Genomic DNA, 25729 nt, shown 5'->3' on the forward strand with positions numbered 1-25729 from the left:
CTGTGAGATCAATAATACTCTGCCTACACATAGTGGAACAAAAGAAATGGTGCCACAATCAGGGGCAGACTGACCATTTGTAAACTCGGGCACTGCCCGAGGGTCCGGGGTCAGTAGGGGGGCCCCATGAGATGCCCCTGGTACCTTTTTCATAGGTACCAGTGAGTTTGGGCAAGGACACAGGGGCCTCATGATCCCCTATTGCCCGGGGGCCCCATGAGTTGTCAGTCCGCCCCTGGCCACAACACAGAATTATTTGAGAAAGGCTGCTGTCCGACTAAAGAGGAACATAAAAAGCATTTGATTAATTATAAGTAAATCAAATAGAGCTCAAATGTAAATCATTATATTGAGTATCATACCCAATACATTATTGCAGTTACTGATGTAAGCTGTAAACTGGGAGTCAGTTCCTTATAGATCTTAACACTGGGCGCTAGACTAGTAACTCCTAGGAGTACATGGAAGCACTAGGCTATAAGTCACTGGAACTATTGGTTAGGCTGGAATTGTACATTGTCCATCAGAGTTGGAAGCTTGATAGGACAAGTAGGCTGCTCCTTCAAATTAGGGGCTTGTATGCCTTTTTTTTTTCATTTTGTTGTTTTTAATTGCAATATAGTACTTAGACTTGATTGCCCAGACTTTTATAGTCACATCTCACATCTTCATTTACTATAAGACAAGCTTTAGGGGTTTTTTCTCTTTTTTTTTGTTTGCTATATGAGTGCTCAGCAATGTTTGTTGTATTTGTATTAGTTTTGTTTTGCTCTTTTCAGCCCCGAAGAAGAAGGTGCAATCTTTCACAACCCTTTTCCTTATAATGTTTAATAAAACCACCAGTTTGACCAAATGAAAGCTAGCTTCATTCCTCACAAGCTTAAAATTGTGTGGCTCTATTAATTATCTTCTTTAGAGTAAATTAGCCAGGATAACAGTTAATTTGACAGTTACACCAACTCATTTATAACATTTTGACAACATAATAATTAAAGGAAACCTGAACTGGAAATAAATATATAGGGTGCTACTGTTGGCCACTTTATCAAACTGCTGGTTTCCTGTTGTCTGTGGTTTCAATACTTTTTTAGCCTTGCGTATGAAACAATTATTCACATCTGGTGTTCTGACTTCATCTTGACTTAACTTGTTGCATGCTTTCTTTTGGTCAGTGACACAGGGGTTGATTTACCAAAATCTGGTGCAGCTGTGCATGGTAGCTTGTTCAATTAAACTTTGACAAAGAATGGAAGCTGATTGGTTTCTATGCAGAGCTGCACCAGATTTTGCACTCTCCAGTTTTAGTAAATCAACCCCTTAGGGTATTAGACATGATAGATCAGCAAAACAGACAGACAATTAGCCAAAACCAGGAGAACAATAGCGGGTCTGTTTACCGCAGCACAAATGTCCTGAAATATAATATTATTTCCTTATATATCCTGGCTGAGATTTGGCACCACCACATGGATTTTAGGTTGAACCCAATTTGTTTTTATTCTCAAATATATTTAAAAATTAAAATTTTCTTTTAATTCCACCAGTGGTCCTATAATATACCAAAAGCAATGTGGCCAATATAATTAGTAGCTTTTCAAACATGTGAAAGATAAAGAGATTTTAAACATCCTAAAATAAGCCTTTTCAATTATAAAGAAAAGCATTTTTGTATCAGTTAATGAAATCGAAAAAAAAAGTCTCCGAGGGGTTAAATAAGGCCTTTTTACTTTGAAAAATTCTGGATACTAAGGGCCCATTCCCAATATCATGGAATGCATCACAACACATGGTCCGATGCGGTGCCATTCATTTCAAATTTGCACATCAACACACCTTGCAAGCAATGCTTCTTGCTGCATGCCTTGTAGCGCAACATGCACTAGTGCAATGCAACAGTGTGAACAATCCCTTATATTTTGAAGAATCAATGCTGTCATTTTAATTATCACTACCTTGAGAGGTTGGCATAAGTGCTATGACAATTTAATGAACCAGGCCCAAAAGGTCCGCACGCTTCTATGAAAAGTGGCAATAGCCTTCATTTCAATATTGAAAGCTAAAAAGGGAACAGATCTATTACTGATAATAGCACTCTGAGCTGCATAAAGAACACATGTGATGACATGGTGGCTACCATTACTGCCCTGCTTCTGAAAATGCTGGTGGCTAAATTCAGTACTCTCAAATAAAAAACCCAGAATGAGCATATTCTAACTGAGCACCAGGAAAGTGTCAGCTTTCCTTATCTATTTGATCAGCAAAGGAAGCCTCTTTAATTTTCTTGTGACAGTTGCACTTTGAAATTAAAAGTTCAAAAAAGTATGGGAGCTGCCATTGCTTATTCACTTCTGAAAATGCTAGTTTCTTGGAAATTTGGAGTAAACTTGGAGCTCATTTTCTGCATATTTTTTCCAGGTCAGTCAGTAACCTAAAGTTCAACTCCAGACGAACAGATATAATCACATATGTGAAATAAATATGTAAGAGTTGGTTTACCTGCTAAAACATTTTGCATGTCTGTCCATTCAGTCCTAAGCTTTACATAGCTCTGACCCACAACACATCCCTCTCTTGCAGGGGAGGGGACCTGACCTTTCTTTGCTGCAGTTTCACTTTCACTTACAGACCCCCCACCTTGTGACTGTAGAGTGAGAAGAAAAACTATACACTGGTGAGCTCAACTCTCTGGCACTCTTCTTTCTCCTTCTATCCGTATGCTCCTTGGACTGCAGCATACCTGACTGTCTGTCTGAGCTCTGCTATGCAAGCTAAGTCAATTCCAAATAATTACACTGCTTGTATTAAACCAAAAATATGTTTAATGATTTAATAATAATTACAGAGCTGAATTTATTGTGCTTTGATTTTTGAAACAAGGTTCAAATCACTGCCCATCATTTTTAGAAGGAATGTTCAGCAATCGTTTCCCCAAGATCTATTTAATATCTGACGGGTCTACCATTAGATTCCATTGATTTTGTTTTCTTGTCCCAATTTGTATTACATGAAAATGACCAATCAGCTTACCAGGCCACTGGTAAAATAAGTAAAAGCTAAAAGCACCAAAAATTGCCCGCTGCTAGTTTTCGCCAGAGGATCTATTTTACTGCTTTTTATGTTATCATTAGCGAGTTCCATATAAATTACTTAACACCACAACATGATACTTGGTTTCGGTATTCACTAAAAGGGGTGGTAATGGAAGGAGGGTAAGTGGTGGAAACAAAGGATGGTGCTCATAGGAGGGTAGGGGGCGGAGACAAGGGGGGAATCGGAAAGGGGGAGTTCCTGCACCAATTCTATGAGAAAAAAATCCCTGCTAAAAGATATATTACTCTAGTCTTACCTGTTTATCGAACTGACGCTGGGCACTGTGTCATTGTCACATACTCGTTCTGCAAGCAGTCTGTCCCTTATCTCCCATGCAAACATAGTGGGATTTTGCCTCTTGTAGTCTGCGATTTTCTCTACAACTTTGGGAGTTGCAACCTTTGGTTTTGATCCACCAATCACACCAGGTTTAATACTGCCAGTTTCATAGTACCTGCAAAAAAAGACAGTATGTTTTAAAACAAACAATAATATAACTGACAAAGGACACACTGAAATGATATGTCAAAAGGGGCATTTTAGAGTGTAAAATAAATATACATTCATTCAAAATGCATCCACAACTCACAGTCTATGTGACAAAAGGCATGTAAGGAATGTCATTCTGATAGATCTGGCAGCATTTTCTAAAATTGCACAATGGAGCTTAGCGTGCAGTTTTCTCATGGAGTAAGAATAAATATGATGATAAAGGCATAAGCTTGTGAAAACACTGTCTATTAATCAAACACGGTCATAGGAAACAAATCACATTTAAGACCATTTTCACTAAACACGCTGGCAGCCAATTGTGTTAGCTGGCAAAAAGCACTTACTTGAAACGATTCCCTTATTGATGTGGTAATTTGATAAAACCAGCCAGTAGAAACATTTCTGGACTATACATATTCAACTATTTTACCGCTCCAATTTATTTAGGTAACTGAATTGTCAATTTGACCACGTACAATGTCTTTTAATGTATGAACCCTGTTTGACTTCACATTATTTTTCTTATGAGATTTTAATTAATCATTTCAGTCTAGCCAAAGAAAGAAAAAGAAGCTCGAACTACCAACAATCTCCATGATCTCCAACAACCACATTGCATGATATGAGTAGATCACCCAGGCTAAATCACATCACAGCAAGCAAACTAAACAGGTCACCAATCCATCCACTGAAGTCTATAAATAGTGTGGTTATTCTCTAATTAAGTTATTTTTGAACACTAAAGGGAATTTGTGAGATACAAATACAGAAGCTGTCAATGACAACTTACTTTTAATGTTACACCTTCCAAGGCCATTTTCCTCAATTCATTTACATTTTGCACTGACCACCTGGTGTTTCATGTATTACCTGCAAAGACCAGGTGGTTTTGGTACTGATTTTGTAATATGAATGCTCAATATTTTTTGGTGAGGTAAAGGTAAGTATTTTGAATTGGTGTCCCTGATGAAGTTACCTGTCACGAAACGCGTAGGGTGGAGACACGCTCACACGCTACTGCGCATGCACGAACGTCCGTTAGCCATTTTGGAAACTGTAAAATTTAGATTTTTTTTTTGCCAATCAATGCCTAATGATGTTTGCTTACATGTGAGTGCAACCATACTTTAAATAAATGTTGTGATTATGGTTTTACACTGTGTGGAGTGTTCTTTCTTTGCATGTTTTCCACTAGGAGTCCAAGCCTTATCCTGAATGGTTTAGCTACCCTAATTAAAGTCCATTATTTGGAAGATCCTTATCTGCTGTTTTGGTGATCTGGAGGAGGATTCGAGTGACAGGCTTTCTGGATTGTTTAACAAAGCACAATTGATCACTCTTTCCAGGGTGTCATGCCTTTCTGGTAAGCCTTCTGTAGTAGTGGTTGGTGACATGACAATTGTCCTTGGATTTCTTTTGTTTCATCACAGCTTATGGGACTTTTTTTTTATTTTATTTTTGGATGGACTATTTTTTTGACACATTTTTCACTGTTTTCTTATGATTATTTGTAACTTTTTAAGTGCTGCACCTTTATGTATTTAAAATATTTTGAACTGATTGGTTAAATCGATGCTAAGGTTAAAGTGTTACTAAACCCACAACAGTAAAATCAGTCTGTATATGCAGTAAAGCATGCTTGTTATACTCACTGTGGAACCAAAGGGGTTAATCCTCTGCATTGTGTAAAAAGGCTGTTTGATCCTGACTTCTCTGTTCCTGCCCTTTTTCAAGCAACCACCTGTTATCTCCCGATAAGACAGACTGAACCATAGGCATTTGCACATGCTCAGTTTGGTGTATATTGCTAGAGAGGTTTTTTTTTTTCTTGGGACAGTGCATGTGATCAGCACAAGGCCAATCAGCACTGGTCAGACAGAGATCAGGGGTTTTGCATCCTCCTAGAGCAGAAAGAAAATTCCTCCTACAAGCTTTAACTAGTGCTGGGCTGGACACATATAGAAGTCGCAAGACTGCTATGTACTGCTGATGAGAAAAGGTATTTAGCAGTTTATATTTACTAAAATAATTGCATTTCCATGTTCCGTGTACTGTGGGAGACTAGATATAGTGGATGCAGGGTCTCGGGTTCAGTAACACTTTAAGTTAAAGTTAGGGATTATTGGTTAAAGTCAGGATAGGGTTAGATTTTGGGGGGGTAAGTGTTAAGTTTCAGGATGGGGCAAATTGTTAGGTAAGGTTGAGTGTTGAAGCTGAATTCCAGCTTTAGAAAAAAATCTAACAAATATGCAGCCCAGCACAGTTAAAAGTGAAAAAAAAGCTTTGGTTGAAATGCTCACCTTTGATCAGGAGCTGTTTCTCTGAGTACTTCAACTCCACCCCTGATGTCCTTGGTTTTTCAGCTTGAATAATGGCATCATTCAGCCTATTTCCTCTGAGCCCAGCCTATCATGGAGCTTGACCCTGGGGATGAAGTCCTCATGCAGGCTGGGCTTGAATTATCATTATTAGTGCACCTTAACAGGACTAATATGTCATATTATGAGAGCAGTTTAGTGTAGTAGTAAGGACCTTCCACAGCTGTTGCCAGAAAAGATAAGGAAGGACCTGTGAGATAGATCAACCAAAAGAATCTTAGGAAAAAGGTATGTGTACTTCGATTTTTTGAAAACGTGAGGATGGCTCATGATAGGGGATGGGCTCAAGCTAAAGTGTTAGTATTAAGGGCTAATTTAAGGGTTAGGTTACATTTTAGAGAGGGACAATGTAACCAGCACATCATGGATCTCCAGAATGGGTCCAAAGCTTTATTTGGAGATCACATTGTTACAGCAGAAGCAATGTTTTGGAGCCTTGCAGAACCCTTTCATCAGGCATGTGACAGGTTACATTTTATTGTTCATGAAATAGGAAGATTAAGTATGAGGGTTGGCCTGGGGTTAGGGGTTATGGAGATTTGTGGATTTACTTTAGATTTATGTTTAGAGTGTTTTTCTACAGTAAAAAAAATGTTGCCAGAATCTCAGAGTTGTAAATAAGCATACCTTGTTTTCTTGCTTCATTATTTAGTGAGTAAGCTGCATGCTTTTTTTTGGGACATTGACTCACCAGGTGGTAAAGGATCATCACCCCCCACCCCCCTTTAAACAGACAACATTGGCAGCCCCCATATTTTTTCTCTGACAATGTGTAGGCTACACTGACAGCACTACCTTAACATTGAAGTATACATTAGGCCCTATATAAAATATTATAATATGCCTTGACAATTTTTAATGTACATAATATTACTTAGAAGCAAACAAATCTAAATTTACACAACCCAACTGTGAACTTTCTAAAAGAGTTCAAACATACGACAGTAACGCAGTATGTTTATTATGAAATCAATTCATCTTCTAATTGCATTCATTTTTTTACTGACATCTCTGATTACAGAGCAATATTATTTGGTAAACTAAGACAGGGTTTCACTGTAATTAATATTTATACAAATAATGAGCTATGAAATTCCAATTTATTGCTGACAGCTTAAATGAAACAAATCAACATGCTTAACTTCAGAATGCTAACTTATATACAGTAATTGTACCCATTCTTGTCCTGTTGTACTTTTGTCATGCCTAACTTGAATGGAGAGATATTGACTTGTACATAAGGGCTGGATTACTGTGCCACTCAATGACCACTTTTTTCTCATCTCAGATTCTACACAGTCTGAATGTGTGCTCATTGGCTATTTCTAACTCTGTGTTTCACAAACATTTAAGTAGTTGCCATGTACATATGACACGTTTCATACTTACAGGCAAGAAGGCAGAGGTGTTAATTAATTATATTGGAATTTACTGTATATTTACAATAGATTTAAATTTCCTGTCCTTCAAACCAATTGTGATTTGCTCTAGGTAAAAGGAGAGGGCCTAAACTAGGGTTTCTTTGCAAGATCAGAAAGGTGCACCAAACAGAAGCCAGATTGGTCACTATTCTAGGCACATGTCACCATGGGGTTTATTTAATAAAGCTGGAGAGTCCAAGATCAGGCTCACTTCTAACCTTAGCTTGTTCAATTGAGCTGGATTGGTTTCTATGCAGAAGTGAGCCTGCTTTTGCACCCTCCAGTTTGAGTAAATAAACCCCTATAGGTCTATATTTTTTGGCACACTACAAAATGCTTGTAGAACATTATTGGGTAATTTTCTATAGAATTAAGTGCCTGTGGATACTTCAAAAAGACAGTTAGGGTAAAGAGTATATAGGCTAGAGTTACATGGGCTATTTTTAATAGCTCAGTTCAGTTAAGCTATATAGAGATAATAATAGTAATCACTATTACTAGTAATCACACTAAACTGTGGGAACAAGTTAATTTCTTAACCACTTCAAGTCCGGACACTTTGACCCCCTTCCTGTCCAGGCCAATTTTCAGCTTTCAGCGCTATCACACTTTGAATGGCAATTGCGCAGTCATGCAACACTGTACCCATATGAATTTTTTTGCATTGTTTTGAGACAGATAAAACTTTATTTTGGTGGTATTTATTCACCACTGGGATTTTTTTTTTGCTATATAAATTAAAAAGTCCAAACATTTTGAAAAAAAGTGTTTTTCTTATAAAATTTTGCAAATAAAATACTGTCACAATAGCAGTACAGTGTCACCGTACTTCTTGTGGGGGGTGATGAAGATTTTTTTTTTACACTGATTGCTTTTACACCCATAAAGGCTGTAAAAGCAATCATTTCTCTTTCTCTCTGTCTGCATTCTTGCAGCCATTGAGAAATACTGTGTGATCTGTGATTGGTCACAGCTTGTCATATGGTACAAGGCTGTTGTGAATAGCCTTGCATCATGTGACCTCTGTGATCATTCACAGATTTCACACGTAGCAAGCAATGATGTCAGGAAGTTACACCTTGCTTACTACTCTTCATGTGATCACTGATTGGCCAATCAGTGATCACATGATCGGGACCTCACACAGAGGTCCCGTACAATGATCAGTGTTCCACTGTGCCCCAGGGAGGATGCACAAGCAGGGAGTGGGGAGGCCATTTATAAATGGCCACTCACTCCTGCACTGCTCCCATCCGGCTGTTTATATACATGGGCCGGACGGAAAGTGGTTAAAGCAGAACTTCACCCAAAATGCAAAGTTCTGCTTGTTTGCATTCCCCCCTCCACTGCCACCTTTTTGGGGGAGCGGGTACCTGGTTTTGACAGGTACCCACTCCCACTTCCAATCAAATTGCCACGGCTATCTTAGCAGACGTTTGGCCCCCTCCTCCTTCGCCCCGCAGCCTTCTGAGACACATCACAGGTCCCAGAAGACTGCAGAACCTTTCACAAAGCACAGCGTGGCTCTCACATGCACAGTAGGAAACTGGCTGTGAAGCTGGAAGGCTTCACTGCCGGTTTTCCTTACCTAAGATGCCAGTGCCTGCACCTAAAGCAGATTGAAGAACTGGCTCGGGTAAGGATATCGTTGGATCCCTCGAAAGGTAAGTGTCCTTATATTAAAAGTCAGCAGTTACAGTATTTGTAGCTGCTGACTTATAATTTTTGTGTGGGAGACTGGAGCTCCTCTTTAAGTAACACAAGTAGTATGTACAGTTGTGATGAAAAATCGCACACGGTTGAATAAAGCGAGATCATGAAACTTTATTAGCTACTACCTTCCACTTGTACAAGTGTCACCATAGTCTTAGTACTAGTACTAGTCTTAGCAATTAATCACTAGCAATTTCGTTAGGTCAGCTAAGCTCCTAAAAATTTTCCATGTGGCTCTACACTTATAACTTTTACTTCTCCATAATGTATCAGTTTTATAGAGTCTGTTGTGCTGTTAACACTTAAGTGAGTTGTTTAAAAAGATCTGGTTTATAAGAACAAAATCCAAAATCAAAGGAAATATGATAAAGTTAAACATAATCTGTATCTCAAACCGACATTTAATCATCAGTAACAAAACGTTATTGAGCCACTGATGCTGCGGATACAGATATACAGACAGTATCCACCTTCCATGATCACTGGCTCATGGGTCAAGGTGGTACTGGCAGGGTTAGTGACCAGATATCTGTTTGCACATCAAAATGCCCCAGTATTTTTGTTCAAAGTGTCCTCTGCAGAAAATAAAACTTGGCACATAGTTACCTGGACAAGCCTTCTTGACAGTTTTACACCTTTAATAAAGCCTTAGAAGAATGCAGAAGAACATTACCCAGAAAGTAAAAATCTCCTTACTTGCCAATTAATAACTCAAGTAGTAAATCATTAACAAAATTAAATGACACATGCACTAATATGTCTTAAATTAATTTGTTGTTTTATTTTTCATTTTCTCTACCTATTGAAAGCCAAAATGTATAGCCAAAAAAGAAAAAAAAATAAAATCCTAGACTTTGTTATTTAAAGATCATGTCTAATATTGCATTACTATGGCAGCATTTTTCAGTATGTTGAAATGTTTCATATGCTATGTAATATTTTTCATAAGCTGCATTGTGTTACCTGCCAAGGATCTTGCTGACACATCCATGGCTGACCCGTAGTTGCCTTGAAATGTCACACGGTCGTACACCCTGATGGGCAAGTTCCACTATTCTTTGACGTACTACATCAGGAAGAGGTCGGCCATTTACAAACACACCACCTAGTTGATTGACTCCTCCATGTCCTTGGGAAGAAGAACAAGAGAAAGAACAGTTTATTTGATAATAATTCCTTTGTTATTTTGTAAGTGTTTCATTTAATTTTAAAATGAGAATGTTGGAAGTACATTGAAATTGAAAATGTATGTAAGAAAAATGTATTTAAGCAAACTACACTACAGGTTTCATACACTAGAGCAAAAGGCTTGCTGTTCCTTCATTGCCATGCAAAGTTTTTTTAAATCACAAACATCATACAATAGATCCTTAAAAAGAAAAGGAGCCATTTGAGAGGGTGAGAAATTAACACTTTGCGAACTAAAAAATATGTATAAAAAGACTCTCAAAAGTTAATTATCCACTTCATGTGGAAAGCAACAGCTCCACAATAGTAAATTACCCATTCCATGCTAAAAGGTAACAGGTCAACACCTTAGTAATAATAAAACAAGACTCCACCAAAAATAAATTCAAAATGAATGTTGCACTGTAGCCTCAGTTACTGCTGTATGACTAGAACACAGAAAGGGTCCATTCACGTTCCAGTTTGCATTCTTCTCAGTCATATGCTTTTCACATGTTTTCCTTTCATATACTGTTATTTTCTCTTCTATTCATGAGCCTGATGTTATACAAAAACAAATTGTCTTATAATGCATCCCCCTAGATCAAGACTGTATGCTTCAGCTATTGAGCTCCATAAACAACAAGCTTTCTACAGCAGATGGTGAAAAGAATTAAAGAACTCCTAAAAAGGAGTTCCACCTGCTTATTAGAAAGAAGACTACATAATATTCATGTGTAATATTAAATATTTACCTTACAAAATAGGAAACATAGTTTAAAATGTTTACTTAGTCCTGGCTGTATTAAATAAAGAAAGAAATGTATAACAAAAAACATTATACATATCCTTTGACTTATTATAAATATGCAGGAGGTGGTGGGAAGTGGGGCTAATACATGATATCATGACAATGAGGTCTGACAAACCCCAAACTGAGTGGGGGGAATAGGTCATAATGGACACAGAGGCACCCTAATTTTCTCCAAGTCATTGACAAATCAGCCTGCTTTAAATCTCATGTCTGTACTAGACATTCAAGGCATGTAACACATTACAGTCCAGCTTCAGACACACTAACACAAACACAAGCAAATTAGCTAAAAGAAATGCAGAAACATCAAACTTCAGGATCTGAAAAATATTCTTTATGACCCAGTCATAAATGGCTGTCATGCAACTGGACATAAATCAGTCTAGAAAGCAAATACACATCCATGAGTACCAGAGCCAAGCTTTATACCAAATCCATAATTCCTCCTATGATGGCATTACATTCATAAAATGTTGTTACACTAATGTAGAGGAAGAAAACAACCAGTTAAACTCTAAACACACCAATATTACAAGGAGCAGAATGCTGATGGGACATATTACACATTCTAGAGAAGACATACATTTCATTCTGTGTAATAATATGTTGGTTGTTGGATTGTATAATTCTGTCAGAATGGCAATATAGATGCATTTTAAAAAAAATTGCCATTGAGGGTGTGTCTGCAGAGCATAATAAAACCCTTCAGCACCCCTGAAACCCTTTGACTGGTTATCTTATGTTTGTAAACACCCATTTTCAGACGAAAAAAGATGGCTGCATTTGCAGCTCTTACTATTGGAACTTTAAAGGACTGCTAGTTTTTTTTTGAGAGATGATTACTCTGATACTTCAGATTGGGCTTACTCTGCAAATGAACTGGACTCTGCATGGAGTTAAAGACCAGACAAAATTTGCTTAGGTAATATTCATTTGTATTCTCTTTTATTTTACTGATGCCCATTGTCTGCTTTTGTAATTTTTTTCTATGAATACTTTCTTGCACCCTACTTCTTTCAATTCAAATGTTGTATTAAAATTGTTAAGCTGAATTTCTGACTGCTTTAATCAAAAGTTAAAAAAATATTTGCCATTGTAAGGAGATACCATATTGTAAACTGTTACAATTCTGTTTGAGAGTGATAGCAAGTGATATAAACATTTCTTTGAAAAGGTCAGAATTGCACCAGACACTTTAAACGGGGCATGCTTCCATTTGAACATAGTGTACATAGTTAGGTTGAAAAAAAGACATCCCGTTCAACGAATAGAGAAAAAAAAACAGACATGCAGGGGCAGTGACTGTTTATGTGTAATAGGTTAAAGCAGTAGTAAACACTGTTTGGTGATTTGTACCTACAGGTAAGCGTATAATAAAGCTTACCTCTATGTATAGGGAATATCTCCTAAGCATGCACTGGGAAGGCGTTTTTTTCAGACTTTACTACCACTTTAACTGTGCAGTTAAAGAGCCCCAATGACAAGCACTCTCAATCATTGTTTCTTGGATTGTTGTTTGAATAGCTGAAAAATCTCTGGGAGTGTGAGGCTGGAAGTTATATTGGTATGGCTCTAATAAGAAGCCCAGGCCTTGGGACAACAGAAGGATACATAAAAAGGTATACACATGTACTATTTTGTGCCTGAATTGTAATAACAGTACCCATAATTGCTGTTTGAGTACCGATGTAAACTTTATGTTTTTCATCTTTTTTTTTCTGTTTTTGCCATATCAAGTTATTTGGACACTTGTCACTAAGTCCAGCAATAGAATTAAAAGGGCATTATGCAGGTTACTGAAACGAGACACATAACTAAAGTAAAAAAAAGCCATAAAAAAATCTTTTTTTTTCTACAGACACTTGGCTGGTACAGTGAACAGCTTTATGGCGTAATGTACAGTAATGTTGGACTTGGATGTTTTTATGAACATTGCTACTTTGGCTTCCATATTTTTAAGAATGTAAACATAGAAACTATCTCTTAAGAAATAGTATGTTAACTGGAACTAAAAAAGATATCGAAAAGGTACATAATTACGCACAGATAAGATAATAAAATAATATGTTTTCATCGGGATACATTAAAGACAGTAATAAGGTAGTAAGAGGAAGATGAGGGTATCTGTGTAAATATCCATATAATTACCAGTCCTATAGAGGACTTACAAGCAGAGAAAGAGAAGACATTTGTTAAGTGTATGACAGGAAGGTCAAATGCATCTCAGCTCCATTTTTTAAGCATGAACAATTATAACACTTATCCCACGAGGTGAGCATTCTGCAGGGATCTATTAAGGGAGGCAGAGGATGGTCATAGACATTTGCAGACATGTCTGTGAAGTTCTACAAAGTAGGACAATTAGTGAGCAGTGACATACAAATGAATCATGCTAATGTCTACACTCCTGTCATAAAATAACACATTATTACCTTGAGCTGGTGCATTGCTGAATAACTGATAAGAAGCAGGATGGTAATCTATAAAGAATGTCCACTTTCGATAGTACACATTATGATGTCCCACTCCTGCATGAAAATAATGTATGCCGATTTTTCCCAGTTCCCTTACCCATAGTCAGCATGCAAATCAAAGTATGTATCTACTATAAGTGATACTAGTATAGTACGAACATGTTGGATCACAAATGCACACCTTTCAGTATCAATTTTCCCTTACCCATAGTCAGCATGAAAATCTATTTGTGTATCTACTATAAGTGATACTAGTATAGTACGAACATGTTGGATCACAAATGCACACCTTTCAGTATCGATTTTTATGCAAAAACCCTAATATGGCAAATACTGGAATGGCTGTGAATTTGCTATAGTATGCTTTGTATGTTTGTGATCTGTTTCATAACATGAGTTTGGTTTGGGTGGAGCAATGTTAACGTGTATGTCATGCCAAATATGTTTTTTCTAGTTTTGGATAGAGTGGGAATGGGCTAAAATTCCAGTCGTTTTTTCTTACTGCTATCTGTCTATTCCAAACTAGGAAAAGGTTTTGTTGGACATATGCTTAAAGCTTTAAGCCGCTGCAATTCAAAATTTTAAACTGCAACAAATATGAGCTATTATCATCTCCAAATTCTGCCTCATTCACTGAAGCCATTTTTAGACTCAGTGATTCATCTCAAGGAAATGGAGCAAGGCTTGGTTGGAACTGGCAGGGCTTTTCTGTGTTTCTGGCATATTAAGGCTGAGCTCCAGGTATTTTTAATCAATGTATTAATTAAAGAAAAAAAAATCATAAATACAAGCAGTATAGGTCCCTTGTTGGTCTTGATGTCAGCTTCCTGTTACCTTCTGAAAAGCAGGAAAAGCAGAAGGAAAGACCAACATTAAAGCGGAACTGAAATGTAGAAGTTGTGCCCAAAAAAAGGCAAGCAGAGGACAATGTAATAATAGAGGAATAATCAGGAAGTAGCAGCAGGACAACAGTGGGCAACACAGTTGTGAATTCATCAAATCTCATTTCAAAGACTAGAATTCACAGACATACAGGGGTTTATTTACTAAAGCTGGAGAGTCCAAAATCAGACTCCCTTCTGCATAGAAACCAATCAGCTTCCAGGTTTCATTGCCAAAGCTTCATTGAACAAGCTGAGGTTAGAAGCTGATTGGTTTCTATGCAGAAGGGAGTCTGATTTTGGACTCTCCAGCTTTAGTAAATAAACCCCATAATGTCTTAGATTCTCAGACTGCAGATAAACAACTGTAATACTGAAAGCACATGATGTGTACTGTATATAAATATATAAATTCAAGACAAATAATACATTTTTCAGGATACTGCTTGGGCACAACTGACATTTTTAGATGTTCCCCATTACATAGCAAATCTTCACTTTTTCTGTTTAATTCTGGCACTGCTGCAGTGCACATGTACTGACAGTGAACATACCTGTCAAGGTGGAGAGAGCAGGGAGAGCAGAATGACCTCACAACTGTACTAATTTTCTTTCATTGCTCAGGCTGTTTTTGACCTGAATTACGGACCAGAGAGTGTTGCCGCTACAGGGGAGGTCACAGATCAATCTGTGCAGTCTGGCAGTGAAATTTTGCTGTGCATTTCATTTGACGTTTATAACTTAATTGTGACAGTCAAAGGCTGCCATGGTTCATCTCAAGGAATGAACTGAAATTAAGTGGAACAGTTCAGTATTGCATCTGCAGTGAGAGAAAAAAAGGGGGTAGGTAGATGCTAAAGAAGCAAATATTACCAAGAGTCATACAGGAATATTGTAAAATTGAACAAAAAAGTCCATAATAAGTCCATCAAATGTCCATGACTTGTACTATATGTGGACACCAGTGGCACCACCCTCCAGAGTGAAACTAAAGCTCTGATGGCTGTATGTCAAGAAAACACAGAGGGGCGCCAGACTAAGTATAGGAAAATTCTGTTTATTGAAATAATAGTAAATTGGAAACTCACTATTGAGCAGATAGAATGGGCATGTAAAACCATCTCAGGAGGTCCCCCAAGATAATCCGGCTGATGGTCCGTTGCCTGCTGTTGTCCAAGTCTGGGAGGGAACAAGCGGCTGAACATCGCTGGAACCAGCGTGGAACACAAGATGGTGTTCCACCAGAAGTGATGACACCAAGGAGACGTCACTCTGTAAAGTGGGCGGTAACGCGCTTTGAAGCTTCCGCTTCTTCGTCAGACCTGATTGGCTTAGCGGGGAAGACGGACATATAAGGGTTCTCAGAGAGAGATGGAGCTGAAGGGACTGCCTTGAAATATAAAAGGGGACTCTAGCCTTAACATACATAATAAAATTATTATATTCAACAGTAGTTTTCTAACAAAGGAGAAACTCTCTGAAAAAGGAAATTATATCATTCTAAAAACAATAAAAAATATTATAAAAAACAATATCTTGGACAACAATATTTACAAAATGTCATAATAAAAAATGCAAAAAATTATATCAACGCATACAATTTGTGCATCTGCAGTACTTTCAATTTTAACAATTTTTCTAAGTAAGAATAAAGATAATGTAACACATTTGAATTGTGAAGTGGCTACATTCTGCATCTGCATCTGTAGTATGTTCATGTATTGGATATGTGTCCACCAATTATGATAACTTGATTGACAGGAATGGAATATGGTATTGTCTGGGAATGTTCAGACCTAAAGAAAATCTCTTAATAATTTCTGTATATACCATGTACTTTGGACAAGTTAGTGATCAACTGCCTCAGATCATCCAACATTGTCCATTACATCAGATACAATTTACTCAAGACCCAACTTCCTAAACAGTCTTTTTAACCAATTGCCCTCGTGAGGATTTACCCCCCTTAATGACCAGGCCTCTTTTTGCTACTCGGCGCTGCACTAATTCAACTGATAATTGCGCAGTCATGCAATGCTGCACCCAAACGAAATTTGCGTCCTTTTTTTCACACAAATAGAGCTTTCTTTTGGTGGTATTTGATCACCTGTGCACTTTTTATTTTTCATGCTATAAACAAAAAAATCCAAAAATTTTGAAAAAAAACTTTTTTCTAATTTCAGCTCTAAAAAATATATAGTAAACTCAAAGTTAGTTATAAATTTAGGCCAAAATGTATTCTGCTACATGTTTTTGGTAAAAAAAATCCCAATAAGTGTATATTGATTGCTTTGTGTGAAAGTTATAGCGTCTACAAACTATGGTATAGATACTGCAATTTACACCATTTTTTTGGTATACAGCGCTGCGCTAGTTTAACGGACAATTGCGCGGTCTTGCAATACGGTACATAAATGAAATTTACCTCCTTTTTTTCCCACAAATTGAGCTTTCTTTTGGTGGTATTTGATTGCCTGTGTGTTTTTTATTTTTTCCGCTATAAAAAAAAAGGCTGGCAATTTTGAGGAAAAAAAAACAATATTTTGGACTTTTTGCTATAAAACATGTCCAGTAAAAAAAAATTTAAAATTTAGTCATAAATTTCTGCCAAAATGTATTCTGTGACATGTCTTTGCTAAAAAAAAAACCAATACGTGTAAATTAATTGGTTTACGTGAAAGTTATAGCGTTTACAAATGGCGGGAAAGATACTGGGATTTTTAATTTTTTTTTATACTAATAATGGCGCCAATCAGCGACTTATGGCAGCGATCAGTGACTTATGGTGGCAATCAGCGACTTATGGCAGGACTGTGGGACTAAGGCGGACATTCTGACACTGGGGGGGAACTGACTTGGGGTCATTGACATCCCCAGTGACACCAATACAGTGATCAGTGCAAAAAAAAAAAACCGACACTGTACTAATGGCACTGGGGAGGAAGGGGTTAACTTTATTACTCACTGAAAGGGTTAACTGTGTAAGGGGAGTGTTATACTAGGGGGCGGGGGTGTGTACTGCACAGAGACACACTGATCCGGACAGATAAACTCTTCTCTCCCGATCAGCGTGTCAGGAGCTGTCAGGGAACTGACAGAAAGCACAGCTACTGCAGCCGTGCTTTCTGTCAGTTATTTCCGCTAATCGCCGGGAAGGCTCACTGAGGGGATTGTTAGCTGATGTGAGGGTACAATGAGTGGATTTTTAACTGATGAGAGTACTAAAGGGATCAATGAATGACAGAGGGAGCTTTGAATGATTGGCAGAGGGGACTGCAGTGATTGGTGATTAGGGAACAGCTGTTGCAGAAGGAGGCTTTGACAAGGTATGGCTGATGGGATGGTCTACCAGATAGGGGGGCATTGTCACTCAGTGTTTGGTGTAGGTGCTGTGCCTAAAAGGGGAAAATACTGTGGCTGAAGATGGGAGGTCCTGTAACTGATGACGAAAGATGCTGTGACTAATAAGATGAGGTTCTGTGACTAATAGTGTTAAATTGAAGGAATTTGAAGATGACCCTCCAGGGGAGCAGGTGACATGGGTTCCCCTAAGGCACAGAATCTTGGCGCTATCTGATTCTTACTAGGCACCCCCTTATCGGGTTTGCAATTGCTTGCTGACCCCACATCATGACGCCTGGGTTCACTCTGTTCTAAGCACCAGGGACCTCCAGGAACAGAGACAGAAGAACACCAGATTGCAAAGGACTGTAACAGATATCTGGATACTTGCAAGAGGTCACTGAAGGTGGCAGATACAGATAACCAACACACAAGCCAGAAGTCAGGACAGTTTACACGGATAACCAGGATACAAGCCGGAGGTTGGGGCAAGTAGAGGACATTGATAACCAGGATGCAAGCTGGAGGTCAGGGCAGGTAGCTGACATGGAAAACCAGAATACAAGCCAGAGGTAAGGGAATGTAGCAGACACAGAGAACCAGGATATAAGCTGGAGGGCAGTTCATACAGCAGACAGGGTAACCAAAAGACAAGCTGGGGTCTGTACACAGAAATCACACAGGCACTTGTTGAAGGCTGGAAGGCTTGAGAGCTCACTAGAAAGAGGCATATGAGCTAGCATGAATTGAAGCGTTGCTCGGGTAGCAAGCTGGGAGCTTCACTAGGTATAACTGGCTTCTCAGGAGAGAAGCGCTACACAGAGAGGGAAAGTGGTATTAATTGGTCACAGCTGGGTGTTGTGCTGATTGGCTGCAACCATGGTGTTCTAGAAAAAATCTGAGCCACGAGCCTTCTCAGGGTTTATAGATGTCTAAACAAAGCAACCTCTTTACAGGTAAATAACATCTAAATTATATTAAGCGTGCATATAATCTTACAGAGACATGGTTGTTGAAATGAATGGTCTGGTTACATGAGCTCTCTAACAAACATTGACTAAACCCATGGAATTTTAAGTAGGAAAAAAAAATCTGAATTCAGGAGCAGACTATTTTCTACCCTATGCGCTAGGACATGTTGTGAGGGTTGGTAACCTCAATTTAAACCTCAGAACAAGATAGGAAATGCTGGTATAATGTACCAAAATCCTGTTTTTAAAAGCCTTGCTATCAGTTAAAAGCATACATTATAGTGAAGAAAACAATACATATTGTGATAACATAAAATCATAATGGTTGCAATGCTTAAATGTGTTTAAAGATATACTCCTCATGTCTACTGCAACCAATCAGACTGTCACTCACTTTTCCAGTCTATTATGGCAGTATGCAAGGATAATCTGATTATGTGCTGTGGGCAATAATAATTTCAGGGTAGTCTATGGACAGTCTTCCAAACAATTTCTACTAAACCATGTCACCCAGGTGAACGTGGATCATATAAAACCTTTAGTGAATAATTTCAGGCTGTAATGTAATTAGCTAAAATAAATTATTTCTGTGTTTTGTTAACAAGAATATTTGTAGCTAATTGTGAACCTGTGGCCAGGCAATGGAAGTTACAGTATTTTCAGATTCTTAATAAACTGTAAATAAACTATTAAAACATATCATTCCTGACTTCTGTGGCTGCAGGCACTGTGGATCGATCAGCCTTAAAGTTTCCCAGCAGAAGCAGTCAAGTCATTTACATTAGAAGGCTGGAACACTGCTGGTATGGAGATGCAGGAAGAGCTGAGCTGGTTTTGAAAAGGGCTATTGTTTCCACATCAGAACTGTTGCAGTCTCTCTCTGATATCTGGAATATACTTTCAGGCAATAGATGGACAGGAGTACCAGTTACAGAGCACTGCAGGACAGGCACATGGTAGATTTTAAATTTTTTAATATGTTTTTTTTTTATAGAGTGGACCATTAGACCATTAGGGAATATAAGGGACACTTTCCCCACTAGACTGCTAGGGATTTCTTTGGGAGAGGGGTACAAGGGCCCATACAGAGAGGCTGTAAGGGGGGTCCCACAATTTCTGATGGTGGCCCTGGTTACAGCCAGCAACTGACCACCAGTGCTAGAGGGGAAGTGTTAATGTCTCAGGTTGCTACTGACCACCAATGTTGGGGGTGAAGGAGTTATTGCTCCAGCCAATAATGGACCACCAATGCAAGAGTTTCATTTTATTAAATTATTAGATTGGTTATATATAGATATAAATAGTGGCACAGAAATTAAATAATATTGTGTAACTGTGTGTACAGTGAGTAAGTTTTATTTAACCTTGCTCCTTCAAAACCTCACTCTTTCTGCATGCACCAGTATACTAATCTTCTCTGCAGCCTAGGAGGGGAAAGGGGTGAGTACCTGTACCTATTCTCTGACAAAAACCTGCTATCAGGATAAGATAGATGATAGATAGATAGATAGATAGATAGATAGATAGATAGATAGATAGATAGATAGACAGACAGACAGACAGACAGACAGACAGATAGACAGATAGACAGATAGACAGATAGACAGATAGATAGATAGATAGATAGATAGATAGATAGATAGATAGATAGATAGATAGATGTTATAGACTTCTATAGATATAAATAAATGTGGTACTAGAAACAGGTAAACAGCTTTTTCATGAAAAAGAAGTCCTTTCATTTGTTTGCCAGAGGCTGATATTTTCTTAGATGAAAAACTAGAATGCTTTTATAAAGAAAAGTATCACAGTAAGGGTACAGGTGAGAAGTGATATGTTGTTGCTTGCAATATTCGGTACAACTGCAAGCAAAGCTTTAAGGCCACTTTGTCCATCAGAATTCTTGATGCAATCACCTTACACCCTTCAAAACTTGTTATTTAATATAGTAAAACTTGTTTTATTATCTGTTGTTATTTGCTTTTTTTATTAATCTACCAATAATATAAACCCAAAGATGAAGAAAAACCTGTTTCCAAAATCAGTTTTTAAAATCATTCACATGCAAACTCAGCAAAGTGAGTTTTATAATAAAAAACATTTGTTTTGCTTATATGAAAATCTTTAATTCAGAAACGTAAACCCACATTGCAGGATTTTACTTGTCAATTTAAGGAATGTATGTATTTCTTTTTAAGCAAATGCCTACCGATTGTAAGACCTATTTATAGGAACAAGTGAAATCAATAAGGAAACCTATAATGGTATCCAGAAAACACAGTTTAACAGCTGAAGTCAAAAGGTCCAACTTAGGTGTCCTTTTATGAAACAGAGATCAGCGGCGATCCTGAGGATCGTTGCTGATCTCCGATCATTTGTGGTTTAGGAAACAGAGATGATCAGTGAAGAACATGTTCTCCGCTGATCATCTCAGCACACAGATGGCCAGTATATGAAGGAGCGATGTCAGCCCTTCACTGGCGATCTTTGTTCTCCCTCCAGATTCTCCAGCCCAAGCTGGAGAATCGGGGGAAACGCAAACGAAGCAGCGATAATTTACCTCTGCTTAGTAAACGGTGTTTGACTAATCCCTTACTGTAATCTCGCGAGATTATAGCAAAAGCAGCTGTTTTCCAGCGTTTGTAGATCGTTCTCCCTTCATTCGGAGAACTGATCTACAGTGCTTCATAAAAGGTATTCACAGGAGAACTGTGTTCTTCGAGAATACCGGAGAACTGAGCTGCGGTAATTTACCACTGCTTGATAAGAGGACACCTTAGTTTGATTTGTCTGTTGTTGTCCAGACAGATCCTCACAGAAAATACTCTTAAACATCAGACTCATGGATAGCTAGGTGCCCACATTGGTTGCGTTTTGAAATATATTCTTACAACAGAGGTCAGTTCCTCTGCTCTCCAGCACTGGAATGTGGGCGTCACTGCTAAGTCATCACATACAATGCAGGACCAGTGGCAATGCCCCATCCTGGTGAAGTGAGCGCTGGTCCTGTATTGTATGTGATGATGTTGGTGAGAGGGGCAGTGACAAGGCTTTGTGGAGGGTTTGAGAAACTGGTCATTATAACCAGTAGAAATGTGCATGTGGGAAATTTTCATTTTGTTTCATTTTGGATGCATTCATTCATTGAAAAATTTATTTTCTTTATATTCGTTATGTTGAACCGATTCATATTCGGGATTTGTTTTGTTATATTCTGCATTCGTTTCGTATATTTGTTGATCTGGGTGGATTCAAAAAATGTTGCAGTTTTTTTCCGGAAGATTGCTATATAGTTTGCATGGATTTGATATTCATATATCGAAACTACTCAGAAGCATTTGATATTTTCGGATGCAACACAAGAAAAAATGCAAAAATCTGCGGCCCCAAATTCTTCAAACCTAAGAATTGCATTAGACTGTGGAACTGAACTGACTAACTGACTGTGACAATTACAAATTCAATTTAAATCACAAATTTACTTGAATCTGAATTAGCTGGCAAAGTCAAAAATTTAATAAATGTCCCCATGCGTCCAAACTACTATCAATCATGTGATATTATCAATGACATCAATGACATCATCAATGAAACAAATGCATTCAGAAATTTCATTATAACTTTTTTGGATTTGTTTACATTTATTACTATGTCCATTTGGAGATTTGTATACATCCAAATCTCTGAAAATCAAAGGACAAAAATCAGTTAATTACAAAACGCACATAAAAAACAGAACTGGTAGGAGGAAGACTGCAAGACCGTGTTTAAAGTATAACTAAAGGCAAAACTTATTTTTTTTAGTTTTGGAGAGAGTTGAGATGGATTAGAACACCTATTAGGTTTTTATTGCTATGTGTGCTAACATTGGGGAGATTCACCCTCTCATTAAAAAAACTGAATGTAGAAGAAAATCCAACATTTTGGACTGTCCCCTGAAAAATAACAGGGGAAATCTTCCAATAGGGATGCTAGTTCTGGTGACCTGGGTATCCTCAAGAGATTTCCTAAATTTGCAGGCATTTCCTCTCACTTCCTGTTTGGCTTAGGGACAGGAAGTGAACGGAAATCTCCCCAATTGAACACAGATTGCAAAAAAACTGACAGGGGTTATAATCCTCCCTTACTCTATCCAAAATGAAAAAGTTTTGCCTATAGTTCTGCTTTAAGATAGATATTGCTGTCTGTTTCATCATCCCCTTGAAAACCAAAGAATACGTTCTGACTGTGGGGAGAGACGTCCAATTTTAATTAGTTTTTTTTTCTGAATTAGGTTTAAAGTTAGACAAACAACTATATACTCAAATAAACATTGTTTTATGGAGTTATTTACCTGCCAAATGATTTGTTCTCTTGCCCATCTAGTTCTAAGGTTTAGACAGCTCTGCCACACAACACAGTCCTGTCTGCCAGAGCAGGAGAACTAAGTTTTCTCTGCCACAATTAAATAACACTTACAGGTCTTATCCTTTCCCTAGCTTGTGGCTGGGCAGTTAAAGGAACAGCAGCAGACTGATGAACTCATTGCTATCCTCTTATCAGCAGATTCCTTGTTAGTAATGCCCTTCTTGTATTTGAAAAAAACTTACATGTATTGATTTTTTCAGAGTTGCTTTAATTTGATGTATTTTATATCTGCTTAGATCTCAGTTATAAATATAGGCCTCCTTTAATACATGTGAATAAAGATCCACTTTAATTTTCAACTTTGATAGAAGCATCCTTTCAATTTATTCATTTCAAAGGCAGATTAATTAGAATTATACATGTACCGTATTTGCCGGCGTATAAGACGACTGGGCGTATAAGACGACCCCCCTACTTTTCCTGCTAAAATGTAGTGTTTGGGCTATACTCGCCGTATAAGACTACCCCTCTTCCAATGCACACCAGTGGGAGGAATAGTGCCCCATCATTGATGTCAGTGGGAGGAATAGTGCCCCATCATTGATGTCAGTGGGAGGAATAGTGCCCCATCATTGGTATCAGTGGGAGGAATAGTGCCCCATCATTGGTATCAGTGGGGGGAATAGGTGCCCCATTATTGGTATCAGTGGCAGGAATGGTGCCCCATCATTGGCATCAGTGGGAGGAATAGTGCCCCATCATTGGTATCAGTGGGGGGAATAGGTGCCCCATCATTGGTATCAGTGGCAGGAATAGTGCCCCATCATTGGTGTCAGTGGGAGGAATGGTGTCCCATCATTGGTGTCAGTGAGGGGTGGAATAGTGCCCCATCATTGGTGTCAGTGGGGGGAGGAATAGTGCCCCATCGTTGGTGTCAGTGGGGGGGGGAATAGTGCCCCATCGTTGGTGTCAGTGGGGGGGAGGAATAGTGCCCCATCGTTGGTGTCAGTGGGAGGAATAGTGCCCCATCATTGGTATCAGTGACACCAATGATGGGGCACTATTCCTCCCACTGACACTTGCTGACCCTGTTCTAGTACGGTGCTGCTGCAGCCAGCATATGTGGTTGCAGCAGCACCTCTACACAGAGCACTTACCTGCTGCTCCGGCACTCAATTTTCGCGGGGCCGCTCGGCTCCGCCCCCTCGCCGGTGATTGGCCGCCTGTGTGCCTTTCCTGAGCTACAGTTCTGGCGGCCAATCACCGGTGAGGAGGCGGAGCCGCGCAGCCGCACGAACATCCAGTGGCCGAACTGAAGGAGACGCCGCGCTTCCTGGACCGGATCGTCGTGGGACTGGATCCAGGTAAGAGACGTCAGCCCCTGCAAACCCCTGTACTTAATGCCGCAGCCCCCCTAACATGTGTACCGGCGTATAAGACGACCCCCGACTTTTGAGAAGATTTTCAAGGGTCAAAAAGTCGTCTTATACGCCGGCAAATACGGTAATTATTATTTATTAGTTTACAGAGTCAAGCTATCATATTTGTAATTTGTGATATTTTTGTGTTGGAAAGTTCTTTATTGAAAAAAAATTGTAATATACAACAGCAGTTTTGTATTAAACAGTATTAAATTAAAACAAAACTATCCAGGGCTTCATGGTAAATTGTATCAGTGGTTTAAACTTTATGTCCTCAATAACTCTTACTCTCATTAAAAAACTAAAATTGCCTTTTGCAATTTTCTTCCATACAGGGTTGCAAAATGCCCACTTATGCCTCCTGCAATTCTACATCATATGGTTACATTTCCCACCATGTTGTAAAAAATGTGGTATGCTTTATATTTGATAGGAAGGAGGAGAGATTTTCCAAAAGTGGACACAGACAGCAAAAAAGGGCAATTCTAACTAGTCCCTACATTTTCCTACACTAAAAAAATAAAGGTTTTGTCTAGTGCTCAAGTGTATGTAAAGTCTAAACTTTTTTTGGTTTGGATAAAATATGGAGGGGTTAGACCTTCCATCAGATGTTAATGTTGACGCTGTCCCTGATGTGAAGATTCTCCCTCACTGTTCTTTGTGATTACCATTGTTGTAACAGAAACACAAAGTGATGCAAAATCTTTTAATGGGGACACCAATTCTGCTGACAGCTGCTTTGCCATTGAGACAGTAAATAAGGAGAAATCTCACCGGTAAGAAATGAGAGAAAAAAAATCTGGCAAGAATCTTAACCATTTCCTACTGTATCCAAAATTAAAACAAAATACGTTTTGACTTTACACGACCTTTAAGTCACAAATGGCAAAGTAGCAATGTCTAAAATAATTTACATATTTAAATGAAACTTATATAGAGCCCAACAGACTGTTGTCTTGGATCAAACTTATGTGAGTCAGCCATAAAATCAAAAGCCAACTCATTTAAACTATAATCAATGCAAAAGAAAGTTACTAGAGACATTCGATCCTAGCAATCTACTGTGTATTTCATTTGTAACAATTAGTTTTTGCATCTGGTAATATTGTCCTTTCAAGCCTGAGTTAGCACGCACTCAGCTTTAACGGGACCTATGCTCACACGTTAACTGCAAGCTAGCCTAATAGTCTTTCTGGGATGGATTAATAAAGAGTAAAA

The 25729-nt window shown here is 38.4% G+C and overlaps 1 protein-coding gene across 4 annotated transcripts in view; it reads right to left on the reverse strand.

Moving 5' to 3' along the window:
• The window catches only part of PAX5 (paired box 5), a 316202-nt gene that overhangs the window by 263396 nt on the left and 27077 nt on the right, over positions 1 to 25729 (reverse strand). For all 4 annotated transcript variants that reach the window (XM_089670900.1, XM_089670899.1, XM_089670897.1 and 1 more), the window contains exons 2-3: positions 10058 to 10223; positions 3347 to 3544 (exon numbers count right to left, since the gene is read on the reverse strand). In XM_089670900.1, coding sequence (XP_089527026.1) covers positions 3347 to 3432 — 86 coding nt within the window. In that variant the 5' untranslated portion in view covers positions 3433 to 3544; positions 10058 to 10223. The remainder of the gene's footprint in view (positions 1 to 3346; positions 3545 to 10057; positions 10224 to 25729) is intronic.

The sequence above is a fragment of the Staurois parvus genome, unplaced genomic scaffold (genome assembly GCF_062004578.1).
Source record: "Staurois parvus isolate SC_StPar_1 unplaced genomic scaffold, SC_StPar_1.0 ptg000096l, whole genome shotgun sequence".
NCBI lineage: Eukaryota > Metazoa > Chordata > Amphibia > Anura > Ranidae > Staurois > Staurois parvus.